The 14423-nt window shown below is 41.9% G+C and overlaps 1 protein-coding gene and 1 long non-coding RNA gene across 5 annotated transcripts in view; one reads left to right on the forward strand and one right to left on the reverse strand.

Annotated features, from left to right (window-relative positions):
• Window positions 1–14423, reverse strand: part of GRIA1 (glutamate ionotropic receptor AMPA type subunit 1) — a 306263-nt gene that overhangs the window by 130643 nt on the left and 161197 nt on the right. For both annotated transcript variants that reach the window (XM_003981365.5, XM_003981366.5), the window contains exons 4-5: window positions 13564–13748; window positions 8409–8462 (exon numbers count right to left, since the gene is read on the reverse strand). In XM_003981365.5, the coding sequence (XP_003981414.1) occupies window positions 8409–8462; window positions 13564–13748 (239 nt within the window). The remainder of the gene's footprint in view (window positions 1–8408; window positions 8463–13563; window positions 13749–14423) is intronic.
• The window catches only part of LOC123379842, a 116136-nt gene that overhangs the window by 14264 nt on the left and 87449 nt on the right, over window positions 1–14423 (forward strand). For all 3 annotated transcript variants that reach the window (XR_006584750.1, XR_006584751.1, XR_006584747.1), the window contains exon 3: window positions 13636–13759. This is a non-coding gene — a long non-coding RNA (uncharacterized LOC123379842). The remainder of the gene's footprint in view (window positions 1–13635; window positions 13760–14423) is intronic.

Raw genomic sequence — 14423 nt, forward strand, 5'->3', positions numbered from 1 at the left:
CCCCAGGCTTCTGCTACACTCACGGTTCTAAAACTTGACACAAAGTAGCTCATTTTATCCTTATCTTTTGAGGTATGTATTCATATTCTCACCTACAGATGAGGAAACTGAGGTACAGAGAGGTGAAGGGGCTTGCTCAAAATCACACAGCTAGTAAGTGGGTGAGCCAAAATTCAAACCCGGTTTCAGGGGGAAAGGAGTTTATTTCTCAGTTTTGCTCAATCATAGTACCAGGCCTAAGAGTTGCAAAGGTTTCCCTGATTTGGGAAGAGATTAGAACACCTAATCTTTAGAATTAGAGAGATCTGAGTTCAAATTCCAGCATTAGCCACATAACCTTGGAAAAGTTCCTTTGGCAACTTGAACCTCTTTTTTCTGACTCATACAATCCACCTTTCTTGGAGGGACACTGAAACTCTCAACGGTCTCTAGAGTGGATTATTCTAGACCATGAGGTATGAGTGTGAAGAGTCTCTAGAGTGGATTATTCTAGACCATGAGGTATGAGTGTGAAGAGTAACAGACTAGGCCTTGCCTGATGGAATGCTTGGACCACAATGCAAATGAGGATCCTTTGGGATCTGGGATCAGAGGCCTCTGCAATGTCAGCCGTGATGATCATGAAGTACCCGTGTGTTCTCACTGTTACAAGAGAGTGAGGTGTAGGCAGCGGGAGGGAGGGAAGCCTGTGGGGAAGGGAAATGGGGAAGGTGCAGAAGGTCCCATCAGTGAAGAGAGACTCTGACAGGGACGCAGGGGGCAGGAGAGAATGCTTCTGAGTCTCTTTCTTGGTCTCCGTGTTTCTTTCTCTTACACACCACACACACACGCACACGCACACACACTGTGGAAACTAAAAGGCCACAGTGGGGTGAATAAAGCATAAAGAACAGAGCAAATGATTCCTCCAAATCCCAGTCCAGCTCTGTTTTTTAACTTCTCTGTGACCTCAAGCAGGTCACTTCCCTTCTCTGGGCCTAAAGTGCCATTGGTAAAATGAAGGGCTGGCTGAGATGAGCTCCTAGGGACCCTTCAGTCCTAGCTCTCTTGGACTCTTCAAACCAGGGCAAAGGCATGTTTTTCACAGGACCACTGGCTACACAGATCCACTGTCATCCTTCCCTGACACCCCACAGCCTGCAGAAGCCTCTCTAGCCTCTGACTGCCATGCTCTGGCAGCTCAGGTGGCCATTTATGGGGCTTGCATTACTATCCCACATTGTGATTTTTCTCTCGCATTCTTTAGAACTTTCATTACATGTGCCAGTCGAGGTGGAAGACAAGGCCTTGTTCCTTCCAGGACAAAAGTCAAGCTGCATGATTCCTCTTGTATGAGCAGCTTCTCATATGAGCCCAGCACAGTGCTAGGCTCGAGGACTTGCTCTGTCCACTTCCGATGATCAGTTGGATGTCTTTCAGAAGCATGCACTGTAAGAAGGTGCTGAGGGAACAGAGAGGTGTCCAAGCTGGAGGAGCAAACACAAAGATCAAGCAGGGTAGGCTCCCAAGCACATGAAGGCTGCTTCTACAGCCTTCTACAGGCTTCTACAGAAGGGCAGTAGACATGTTCTGCACGGCTTCCAAGAGACCAGGTGGTGCCAGAAGTGCTGAGAGGGTAGCATAGGGCAGACTGGGCTCCCTTCAAGGAAGACTGTAGAAACTTCAGAGCCCTTTGCAAAGAGAAAGAGCTGCCTCGGGGCAGTGAGTTCCCCATCCCTGGGTGTTATTCAAGCAGGAACCAGATGGATGGGCTTCTGTTAGAGATATTGTAGAGGAGATTCTGGCCCTTTATGGGAAGTGGATTAAAAGCCCTCTTAGGCCCATCTTTAGCTACTCATTTGCATAGTCATAACTATGTTCAGATTTCCTTCTCTGCTTCTTTTAGCATTTTGCATTCAAGGATTTTGCCTGTAATGCATGTGATGTGTGGGTACAAACATTGTTTATTTCCTGAACAGTATTTCATTTCACTCATTCATTCATTTGGTCAATTTTTAAAGAACACCTGTTATATGCAGCTCACTTTGCCAGGCACTGGGAATTCATCAGTGAACAAGGTAGACATACTTTTTCTTCTAGGAGCTTAAAGATAAGCAGGGAGGAAGGCCTTATATAGCTGTGAGATAGTTGTGGATGAGATTTAGTCTGGGAGAGGGTTGAGGCCCCTCAAAGATAGCTCATGGTCCCCAGATATTAAATGTCTTTTTGTCTACACTGATGATGATGGTAATGATGGTGATGATGATGATTATAGTGGTAATTACAAATACTTACTGAGTGCATATTTGGGCTATATATTACTATACACACTTTATAACATATTGTCTTGCTTGATTGTCATAATACCAATGAGGAGGTAGATAATATCACACTATTCCTTCTTTTACAGATGAGGCAAAGAAAGTTCAGAAAGGTTAGGTAACTTGGCTGATGTCACACAGCTAATAAATATAAAGCCAGAACTTAAAAGTAGGACTGTTTGACCTCAAATCACCCTTCCCAACCACTGTACGACCTGTCTAAACAGAGGCTGTGGAAACCAAATGTGACCAGGTGGGGCACTGAGACAGCAGAAGAGAGATACCAAAGAAAGTGCATTAAGGTTGGCTGTCTAGAAAGCGTAGTCAGATTTCTCAGCATAGGAGAACAAGGAGACTAAAGAACACTTCCTTCTCAGGACTGATAGCAGCACAGAGCTGGGAGCTTGGGTTAACTGCCCCATGGACCAAACCTTCCAACTCTAACACTTTACAGGAGTTAATATGCAATCACATGGAGGGAATGGTTGGCTGTGCTGATCCTCAAATATCCCACTAAGACCTGGGATGACCTGACCTCACTGTCTCTCCCTCAGCTTCCTTATGGACTAGAAATCATAATTAAAATGAAATTCCATCAGTGTATAATTAACAAGGTAGCCAATAGGAGCTTGAGAGCCTGAGTTTGACTTCCAGGTCTATTGTAGGCAAGATTTAAACTCAAGCCCTCTTGTCAAGAACCACCAGCCCCACCTTTGCTCCTTCCTTTCATTTCCCACCCTCAGCAGCCACACTGCACGGTACTAAGCACATGTACGTCAGAGCTCTTTGGTCCTGGAGGGGAACCCCAGCTCCATCACTTTATAGACTTTGTGACTTTTGAAAATTCCCTGCTCTTTCTGAACCCTCAGATTCTTCATCTGAAAATGGGGATAATATTATCAAGGACCATGGTAAGGGTTTAGTCGATAACACATGTAAGTATTTCTCATAGCGCCTGGAGTGCAGCGATTCAATGGATTATAGTAGTTATTGCCAGTGTATTCATCAGGGGTTTTAGGAATTCTGGGTCAGTGGCTCCCAGTGGGCTGGCATCAGGCTAGCCTGGTTGTCCTATTCTTATTCCCATCTTACTAGGTTTTTGTCAGATTCCTGAGAGCCAGACAGGCTCCATGGACTAGGTGCCTGCCTTCCTCCTCTGCAGCTCAGTCACATAATCTATCTGAGCCTCAGTTCCCACATCTGTAAAATGTGGATGATAAATTCTACCTTGCTTACTCCACAGGAGTATTATGACATTCAAGAGCCAGCAGTGTGATTCATAAGAAATTTCACATAAACCATAACAGGTTGAAAATGGGAGGAATTGCTGTTACTGTTATTAACCCCCCAGGAGGTACCATATGGTCCATATTGAAAGAGAATCAGCACCTTCAATGTTTCTCAAACTGGAGTCTGCTGGACCCTTCGTAAATTCTCAGAGGTCTGCTAGTTCTCTATAAGCATTTTAAAATGTACTGTTTTGTTTCAACGAAACTCTAATCATCAATATTAATAATTTTGCAATTTGTCCCATGTTGTGAGTACTCATTTTTACAATTCCAGTGATACCGTAACATTTATGTATTTGCTCAATGTTTCCCAAAGTGGCTCTGCAGATGCATTGTAGGAGTCTACAGGCCCTCTGTTTTGAGAAATGCTAGTTTGGTCTAAGATTTGTTGCTGATGTGTCACAAAGGCAAAAGTTGTAACTCAGGAGCGCCCTGACAGGTAGATGTCTGCTTTGACCACAGTGTCAGAGCAGCGAATGAACACAGAGTCAGTACTGGGGTTTGGAGGAAGACAGACAGCCAGACTGGATAGCCTGGCTCTTTGGAGGGCTCCAGGGCCTAGGTGCTTCTTTAAGAAATAATGGCATAGCTCTCCAATTTCCGCAAGGTTCAAGTACACTTTATGGACATACCACTGCTCTAGAAATATAAATACACATCTATCCTATCATATATAAAATATGAATACATAAGCACATATGTGTGTGTGTGTATGTCTGTGTGTGTGTATGTCTGTGTATGTGTGTATACACACATACACAGACATACACACAATAAGTGACATACAGTTGGGCAGATTTAGTATATGTGGTAAGAATCTCCCACCTATGTAGAACATGTTCAATTTTCCAAAACATGGTGACATTCAGCATCATCTTTGATCTCTCCAATGACACTATAGCGTGCAGATCAGGAACTATCATTCCCATCTGATGGGTCAGGAAACTGATGGCTGGAGAGTTACCCAAGATCACAGAGCCAGCTAATGGTGGTGTCTGGACAAAAAGCGGGGGTTGGGAGGTGGAAGGTTCATGCTATTTTTTTTTAACTCTGTGTACATAAAGCTCTCCTCTCTAACCACAGTCTCCTTCCTTCCTCTCTTCCAGCAGCCCCCCAAAGCTGGCTATTTGAATCCCTCCAAAGTGATCTGTTAGAAAAATGCTGTTGGCTGCTTTAAAGCCCATGCATTCCATTTCTCTTGTGCAGAGAGAACTGTGAAATAAAAGTGTAGCTCCCTCCTTTTGTTAAACCTTTCAAAAGCGTCCTTGGTTTCTAACTCTATAATTACACCCTAATCACAAACACTCTGAAGGAGGGGGTCAGTTCCATGCAGCAGCAGGCTAATTATGTGGCGGAATTTCTAAAAATTATCATCTTATAAATTGCGTTATTTCTCTGAAGGAGGAAGAAAAACACACACCACATACTCGCCTATGTTTCGAACTGAATTAATTAGTAATTTGAAGCCTAATTATCAACTAATCTATTGGAACATGTAAGTCTTTTGTATTTGGATGGTATATGCAATTTGCATCCTATTAGCTGGCAGTTGTAAGGATCTGAGAGCTCATTAGGTCAGAAGAAGAAGAATCCAGATCAGAAGGATACAGAAACCCAAGGGGCTGACTTGGTGATGCTGTGACCAAGGGGTCACTTGGCAACAGATGGAGGCTGGCAACTTAATTATCTGGGGTCTTTTGGTGGCTCTGAGGCCACTGATATGTAATTTCTATCTTACCCCAGAGAGGTGATTATGCATGCCCGCACCACTGTCCTGTGTATTCTCAAGCAGCAGGGTGCCTGCACCTTGTGTACTGAGAGGCATCCTGGAGTAGTGTATAAGGCTTTGGATGCTGCTAGCTAACCTTGGTGGTAGACCTAGCTATATTCCTGGCCCGCTATGTGCCCCTGGCCATGCCACCTTGCTGGTTCTGTTTCTCTCCGAGCAAATGAGCTTTAGATGGCAATGACTTCCAAAGTCCCTTCTAGCCCTAAGGATCTGCGATTTGAGGGATGTCAAGGTTTTGCTTCATTACAAAGTCAGAAATTCCATCCTTAGAAATGTCTTTTTTAGGGTGAGACTCTTGGTTCCTTAAAAGTCTCTAGACAGCCCACCCCCATTTAAAATGCAAATACCTCTGAGAAAAGTAGCATATTTAGCTATTAATGTCTGGGTCTAAATTAACCTATTTCAATAAGCCCTTCTTATTTCCAGTCCTGTGTCTGAAATATTGGAGCAGCCAAGGCAAGGGAGTTTTGAAGGGAAAGAAGGTTTAGGCAGGGACCTGTTTGAAAATGGAGATCAGGTCAGAAAGAATAAAAGGGGCGCCTGGGTGGATCAGTTGGTTAATTGTCTGGCTCTTGATTTCAGCTCAGGTCATGATTTCATGGTTCATGACTTTGAGCCCTGCATCAGGCTCTGTGCTGACAGTGCAGAGCCTACTTGAAATTCTCTCTCTCTTTCTCTTTCTGCCCCTACCCCGCCTGCACTCTCTCTCAAAAATAAATAAGTAGGCATTTTAAAAACAAACAAACAAACAAACAAACAAACAAAAAAGAATAACAGAACTGAAGGCTCAGGCAGGATACTGTGGCACCATTTTTAGATTCTGCAATTTCGCCCTTTACCTACAGCCAGACCCTGTGCCATTGTTCTACTAATCACCTTTGTTCCAGAAATAACTAGAAAATAGCAATCTTTTGTGCCATTAATAATTAATAGTACTCACAGAAATGATACAAAATAATGTGCCTAAAACTAACATGATACACTTTGTTATAGATAAAAAGTAAAAAATCACATCTTAATAGAAACAGAAAATTACAAAGACAAGCCGGGATAATAAGCGAACTTTGTAGAAAAAAAATACATTGGGGAAAACAGATAATTGCTCATACTGTCACATGGCAAAATGTGTTATTGATTAAAATATTTTAATCAGTATAAAAACTTATTATTGACTTGATGGGAAATATATCCACTTTGGAAAATAATTTTTGGAGTTTCTCAAGATGTTAAACAGAGTTACTATATAACCCAGCAATTCTACTCCTAGGTATACACTCAAGGAAAAAACTTGTACCTTATTCATAATTCAAATTCATAATTCACAAAGCTGTGGCATTATTCATAATAGTTAAAAAGTGAAAAACATCCAAATGTTTAGCAACAAATGAATGGATAAACAAAATGCAATATAGCCACATAACAGAATATTATTTGGCAATGAACAGAAGTGAAGTATTATATGTGCTACAATATGGATGAACTTTGAAGTCATTATGCTAAGTGAAAGAAGCATGTCACAAAAGACCAAATACTGTATGATTCCATTTCTATGCAATGTCCAGAATATGCAAATACTTAAAAAGTAGATTGCTAGTTGCCTAGGGCTGGGAGATTTGGAGGGCAATGGGGAGAAAGTGCTAATTGGTCTAGGGTTTCTTTTTTGGGATGATGAAAAAGTTTTGTTTTTTTTTTTTAACATTTACTTATTTTTTTGAGACAGAGAGAGACAGAGCATGAACGGGGGAGGGTCAGAGAGAGACGGAGACACAGAACCTGAAACAGGCCCCAGGCTCCAAGCTGTCAGCACAGAGCCTGATGCGGGGCTCGAACTCACAGACCGTGAGATCGTGACCTGAGCCGAAGTCGGATGTTCAACCGACTGAGCCACCCAGGTGCCCCTGATGAAAAAGTTTTAAATTTAGATTTGGGTGAAAAGTTTTAAAGTTAGATTTATAATTCTGTTCATATACTAAAAAGCGATGAATTATATACTTTACATGGACACATAGTATGGTATATGAATTACATCTTCTTAAAGCTCTTTCAAAAATGGGACCGGGGCACCTGGGTGCCTCAGTCAGTTAAGCGGCTGACTTCAGCTCAGGTCATGATCTCACAGTTCGTGAGTTCGAGCCCCGTGTCAGGCTCTGTGCTGGCAGCTCGGAGCCTGGAGCCTGCTTCGGATTCTGTGTCTCCCTCTCTCTCTGACCCTCCCCTGCTTATGCTCTGTCTCTCTCTGTCTCAAAAATAATTTAAAAAAAACATTTAAAAAAATAAAATAAAAAATGGGACTAAAAGCAAAATGAAATTATGTTTGGTTTTGGATAAAATTCCAGAAGAATCAAACTTCATAATAAAAAAAAAAGTGTATGGTCAAAACATGACCTAGGAAGAATAGAATTGCCAGAAATCATGGCCACAAAAGAAAACTCATAATGGCATGTTGTTATTAAGTAAAATTTAGTATGAATAAAAATTATTTGATGAATCAAATCTTCACAACATTGAAAATAATCGTGCCCAATAAAAAGAAATTCAAATATATTAAAATGAAAACATTTCTTAAAAAGACAAGTTTAATCTATACCACCTAGAAAAGGGAATAAAAAAATGAAATTGACATATCATTCATGTTGGAAAACTGCTTCCAGTTAAAGATTTGTCAATAGTAGTATAATTGTGATTTTAATGTTTATTTATAAACAGTAAAACTGTCACTGGTGTCAAAATAAAGGATCAAAAACAGTGGGGTGGAAGCATCTTGTATCATTCAAAGATGTGGTGGTTTCGTCCTTATTGTCAAGGGGCAGAGCTCATTAAATCTGCAATTGTGATGACTGTCTCTTCCAAGCAAGGTTAGAGGTTTACCAATAGTGTGTGGATGTGGAGGGGAAAAGGTAAACTTAGTATTGCAGCTCTGAATTGCCCTGTCCAATCATGCAGTTCCCATCATCTTGGGATCACAAAAGCAAGCTAGGGCCCAAATATGCAAAGACATATAAGCTGAGAGCCTGAGTATACTGTACTCACCAGATTTGCAAGGATGTAGTGGTAGCCGATGCCATTCTTCTCCAGCTTGATAATCTACAAAACACAGCAGGAAGGGATTCATCAATCAGATTAGCAATTAATGCTACAACAGCAATAATAATAGCAGCTAACATTAATTGAATGCTTACAATGTACTGAAACTACAATATCACAAACATCCAATGATGGTGGCATTATTGATATACTCATTTTACAGATGGAGAATTGAGGCATAGAGAGATTAAATAAATCCCCTAAGGCTACCCAGGTATTAAGCAGCAGATGCAGAATACGAAATCAGCTTTGTCTGATACCAGTGGTGGGGCAGTGTTATTATAACCCCCCAAATTCAGACGAAATGCTCATTTCACTTCTTCTTCCATAAAGCCTTTCCCTAGATGGAGATTATTTTCTTGTAAGAATCTTGTGCTGTGTTGAATTTCCTGTCACTGCCATGACAATATCTGCTCCTTGGATGGACAGATGGGTGTAGGTGGATGGTCAGATGGATAGGTTCTTGACCTTGAACTCCTTGCATGAACCATATTCAGATCCCAGTCCCTTCTTTCCCTGAATATTATGCCTTCTTCCCTAAACCAGTTGAGGACCCAGACATTAACTGACCACTCAACCTGGAAGCTGGAAGGGAATGTCAGGGTCATCTGGTCTGATCTTTGACTATACAGAGTGTAAGTTAGACCTAGAAAGGGGAAATTATTTGCCCAGATCCTGTAGTAGTCAGGTAGCAGTGTTAGGATAGGAACCTGACTGTTGTGAGTCTTTGTACAAACACCTGATTGTGGTTAATCATTAAGAGCCAGGGTCCCCCCAAACCCTTCCATCCTGAATGTGCAAACTATTTGTAATCATGGTGGTGGTGGTGGGGGGGGGGAATATTTGTGGAAAGAATTATCCAGAGGTTTTCTCAGGCAGCCAGACATACTACCCAGTGAGGGATAGCTAAGACCAGGTCTTGGTTTAGCCCGAGCTCAGCCTGCAAGTTAACTTGATCTATTTCTTTATTTTTTAATCATGAAATTGGGGTTAGAACACTCTGCTCAGTTCCTCTCCTGCACTGTTACAAGAAGGAATAAAACATATGAGAAGCACTTGGGCTTCTTGTCTAACTGAATAAATTTTCAAGGTTATTAAAATCCACATTCAGACATCTACTTAATTGGATGTATGTGCATAGCCGCTCACATATTTTTTTTATGTTGGGAATAATTAAATGCAAGCACACACAATGAATGCTCTGAAACAGTAGATAGATTGTGAAATTCCAGACCATGGAGCTCAAATACTATTGGGATGATAGTTTTATTAATAATTTTTCATTACTTTTCCATCTTCTTGTCAAACGGTTTGCTACCCTTTCAACAATAAGATGCCTTCATCAAAAACCTGTTCAGCTTCTAGTAAACACAAAACAGGCAAATAAAAGATATTTCAAAGCCTACCACATTTAGGCATTGGATAAGAATAGCCTCTGCAAGATGAAATTACCAATTGAAACATAAGCAACAGATGATAATTGATGACTACTGATTGATAAAAATTAGTAATTTCATATGGTTCAACATATTGCCAACCTTTCCACCCATTTATTCACCTACCTACCCGTTGCTCTATCTTCCCTCCTTTCCTGCCTTCCTTTCACAAACATTTATTAAGTGCTTACTATGTACCAAGCACTGCGCTGTGGACAGCGTGGGAAGTGAGTCATGTGGTACTTGCCCTTCCGGAGGTCCCACTTTACTGGAAGGAAACCCACAGTAAATAGATGAAGAGGTGAATGCCCCCAGCTTACAAACTGAAATAGGTGTTATGAGGGTAATGTATAATTTCACTTGGAGCCCATAGCCTTGCTGACCCCATTCTTTCAAAGCTCATTTCCACTCTATTGCCTTAATTCATAATCTTTGTGTCTGGAATGTCCTTTCCCATTCTCTCTGATTATTCATCACCTTTATGGCTGAGCTCTAATCCCAGCTACTCTGTATAACCTTCTCTGATTAATTAATCCAACCAAGAGATATTTATTGAACATGGACGATATGCCAAGCACTATGCTATGTGCGGGGGCCAACCTATGAATACGAGAGGCAAGGTCCTCGTGCCCTCAAGAAGCTGAGCTGATGTTTTAGTAGGGATACAGATGGTAAATATATAAACAGATAAGTGAACAAGATTTCAGCACGTTAGAAGCACTACAAAGACAGTAAAACAGGGTGATGTGATGGATGGCCTAATCCTGGTGTCTCTCATCTCTAACTCATTCTGAACTTAATGATTGCACTATATAATTTGGTATCTAATATATTGAAAAAGCATTATATTCTAATAACCCAATTCCTTGCTCACAAACCTTCTCTGATTCTTGACTGTCTACAGAATAAACCCCAAACTCCTTAGAATGCTTTCCAAAGATAGTCACGATCGTGTGTTCATCCTTCTGTCACTGTCTCCCAGTAGGCACTCAGCATCCTTCACCTGGCTTATTAAATCATCCTAGCAACCTCAGCCCTCACATGCCCTCTGGGCCTCCCTATATGCCCTCCTTTCCAACTTAATGGCTTTTATCCAGCCAATGTCTACCTATAAATAACCTATCTCACATTTGGGATCTTTCCTTAGAGACTTCATTGATTCCCTCTTCTTTCCATGTACTCAAAAAAATATTTATTGACTACCTACAACATACCAAGCACCGTTCAAGGCACCATGGATACCACAGGGAAGAAAATGAAACAAAAATCCTTGCCCTCCTAATGCTGATATTCTAGTTGGGAGCCTGGAGACAGATAGGCAATTCCCCACCTGGAATTTAGAATCACTATCTCCCTCTTTAGGTTAGGCAGGACGTTTGTATTGGACCGAAAAGATCCCAATTCGAATGCTCAATGCCAAGCTGTCAGACTGCCAGCCGTTATTAGTTGCAAGCTCGAGACTCACCATTGTCACTAACTAGCTGTCTGAACCCAAGGCAAATCAACCAGTGTGACCATCAGTTATCCCATCTGTAAAATGTGAATGCATGCAGTAAACCGAATGATCTGTAAGATCCTTTCAGCTCTTTGGTCTTGCTTTTTCAGAACAGAAGAATCTAACAGTTGAGTTAATATACTATACCCTAAAATGCCCACATAAACAAGTCACTTCCTTACAAAACAAGTTTGTCTTTTGACACGGGAGGTAGTTATAAACAGCAGAGGCTGAAACATAATATTTTGGGGAAAGTTGGGCCTTATAACCAGACTGAGATGGGTTTGACTTCCTGCTTTTCTTATATGCTAGCTGTGAAATCCCAGGCAAGTATAGTCCCTTGTTTCTTCATTTAGAAAATAGGGGAACTGATAGAAGCAGTTTTATAGAGTTGATATGAGGATGAGGTGGCATTATGCATGGAGAGGGCTTGGCATGGTGTCTGGAATGTGGCAAGTGCTCAGAAAATAGTGGCACCAGCTATTGTCTTTATAACAACAGAGGGCAAGTTGTCAGTCTATTAAGAATACATAATTATCATTCAGCACTTCTCCCAACTCCTATTTCTCCAATCTTTTTATCAGCTTTGTAGAACAGGGGCCATCATCCTCTTTTACAGATGAGGACACTTATGCCCAAAGAGGGAAATGACTCAAGAAGGCAGTACTAGCTGGTGCTATAAAAAGCAAAAGTAGGGAAATGCTTACATATGTCACTCTTTGTGAGGCAGGCTCTGTTCTAGGTATTTTACATGACTAGATTCTTTTCACTCTCACAGGAGCCCTCTGAAGGAAGCTGTAATTATTATTGTGCCCATTTCACAGATCATGAATCCAAGGCACGGATGAAAAACCTGGCCCAAGACCCCATTGCTAGTAAATACTAGAGCTGGGTTCTATCTCCAAGCCACTCTGTCTCCAGGGTCTCTCTGCTTAACCATTTTCCTATACTGATTCATTTAACCAGCTTTCAAATCCCTTGACTCCAACCTGGGGAACTCCCATCTCATGGAAACAATTTTTGCTGGCTTCTCTTTCCAAGAGGGAGGCCAGATCCACCCTTTGTAGAGCAGACTACATAATTAATGCCTTAAACAATCCCCGAGTTTTAAAATCTCCTCTGTTCTGTTGCTGAGGCCTCTGAGTGATTGCTGAGCTGGTAGCAAGACTCCTGGTGGGGCTCCCAGGGTCTTGAAAGGCCATCAACAAGCTCTGTCATATTGTCAAGTACCTAAAACTATTATCTTTATCTACTTTCTTGCTATCTCACCTGCATACACTGGTGTCATTCAAGAAGATAGGAGACTGACACAGAGGCCTGTTACTTGTACAGTGGGTACATGCTCCAGCTCTGATGATGGTGAGAACCATGGTTTAGAGACCTCTGGCTAAAAGCGGTTGAAGTTACAGTGCCCTTTCCCAGAATGTACCATCAATAGACTTCTCAGACACATGAGTGTGTTCAAGGAAACAGGAGGAAGAGAAGTGCTTTCTGCTGCTTTGGACTCTTAAGACAGGTCAGTGGGCCAAATGAATGAGATGCTGATGGCTAGACCAGGGAGTGACAGAATCCAGAGCTAAACCCAGGAATCTGGCTCTCCAGGCTGTGTTCCCCATGTTCACGAAATCTAAAGTGCAACGTCATCTCCCTTCTACCATAAAGGGAAACAAGGGGGTAAGTTTTTGGTCAACTGATCTGAGAACAACTTGAAGGCCTACTGTCAGGTCTCTCATTGTTTGTGCTATTTCATAAAAATTCAGAATGAGGGGCGCTTGGGTGGCTCAGTCGGTTAAGCCTCTGACTTCCGCTCAGGTCGTGATCTAGCCGTTCGTGAGTTCAAGCTCCGCGTCGGGCTCTGTGCTGACAGCTCAGAGCCTGGAGCCTGCTTCCGATTCTGTGTCTCTCTCCCTCTCTCTCTCTGTCCTTTACCCACTCACACACACACATTCTCTCTCTCTCTCTCTCTCTCTCTCTCTCTCTCTCTCAAAAAAATAAACACTAAAAATTTTTTTAAAAATTCAGAATTAAAATTTATAAATTACGGAATACGAGGAAGTCACCTATCTCATCTAATCAAGAGCTCTCTTTGTCACATTCAAGGCAGAAGGCCATCCAGCCCATTCTTAAACCATTGCCCTCACCCACTCTGAGCCTTTGCTCCTCTTACTACCTGGCCCAAGATAGCGTTGAGACGTTCTGATTCACAGTCCACCACCACTAGCCGCTCCTTTTTCTTTTCCAGGTCCTGAAAGAGCATCCGGTATCCCTCCTCTGTGGTTGTCAAAATGTTGACCGCTGTCACCTGCCAGTTCTTCTCAGCAGCTGTGTCCAGTACTTTCTGCAGGACGGACAAACCTGGAAATTGGGTAAGACAAGAGAAGTGGCAATCAGGATACACAGGTACCACTCCGCCTCCACTCAGCACCCACCTCCCTTGTCTCCCCCAACCTGACTCGTCCACCAAGCTCAGCTCCAGCTTTCTCTCACTGTGCAAGTCTGAGCTCACTGAAGGCAGGCAATGGGTCTCTTTTGTGCTTCTGTTTCCAGAACTTAGCAGGCAGTGTGATTAAAATAGAACCCAAGGCTCAAATCCTCATGCTACGTACAATATGCTGGTTAAACGGCCTCGCACAGACTACCTCGCTTCTTCAAACTTCAGTTTTTTTTAAGGGCAAAATGGTGATGTTAAAAATTCCTACCTCAGTGTCATCATGAGTGTTAAATGAAAATGTCTGATACATGGCAAGGATTTTAGAAATATTAATTAATATTGGGCATTTAGTAGCTGCTTATTAAATGTGCCAACCCAGTATCCAAAAGGCACCTAATAACTGTAAATTCATGAATGTTTGGTATGTATCAATACCTAATACTTTGCCTTTTACATAGTAGGTATTCAATCAGTGGGTACTGAATTAAATTATTCTCTTCTGATTTATAGTTAAAGGACAGAGGAGCCTGTTACTCAATGCTACTTTGTTTCGCCTTTAAGACATAAATGGTGTCTTAGTTTAGTACTGCTGCTGTAAC

Source organism: Felis catus, chromosome A1 (genome assembly GCF_018350175.1).
Source record: "Felis catus isolate Fca126 chromosome A1, F.catus_Fca126_mat1.0, whole genome shotgun sequence".
Lineage (NCBI taxonomy): Eukaryota > Metazoa > Chordata > Mammalia > Carnivora > Felidae > Felis > Felis catus.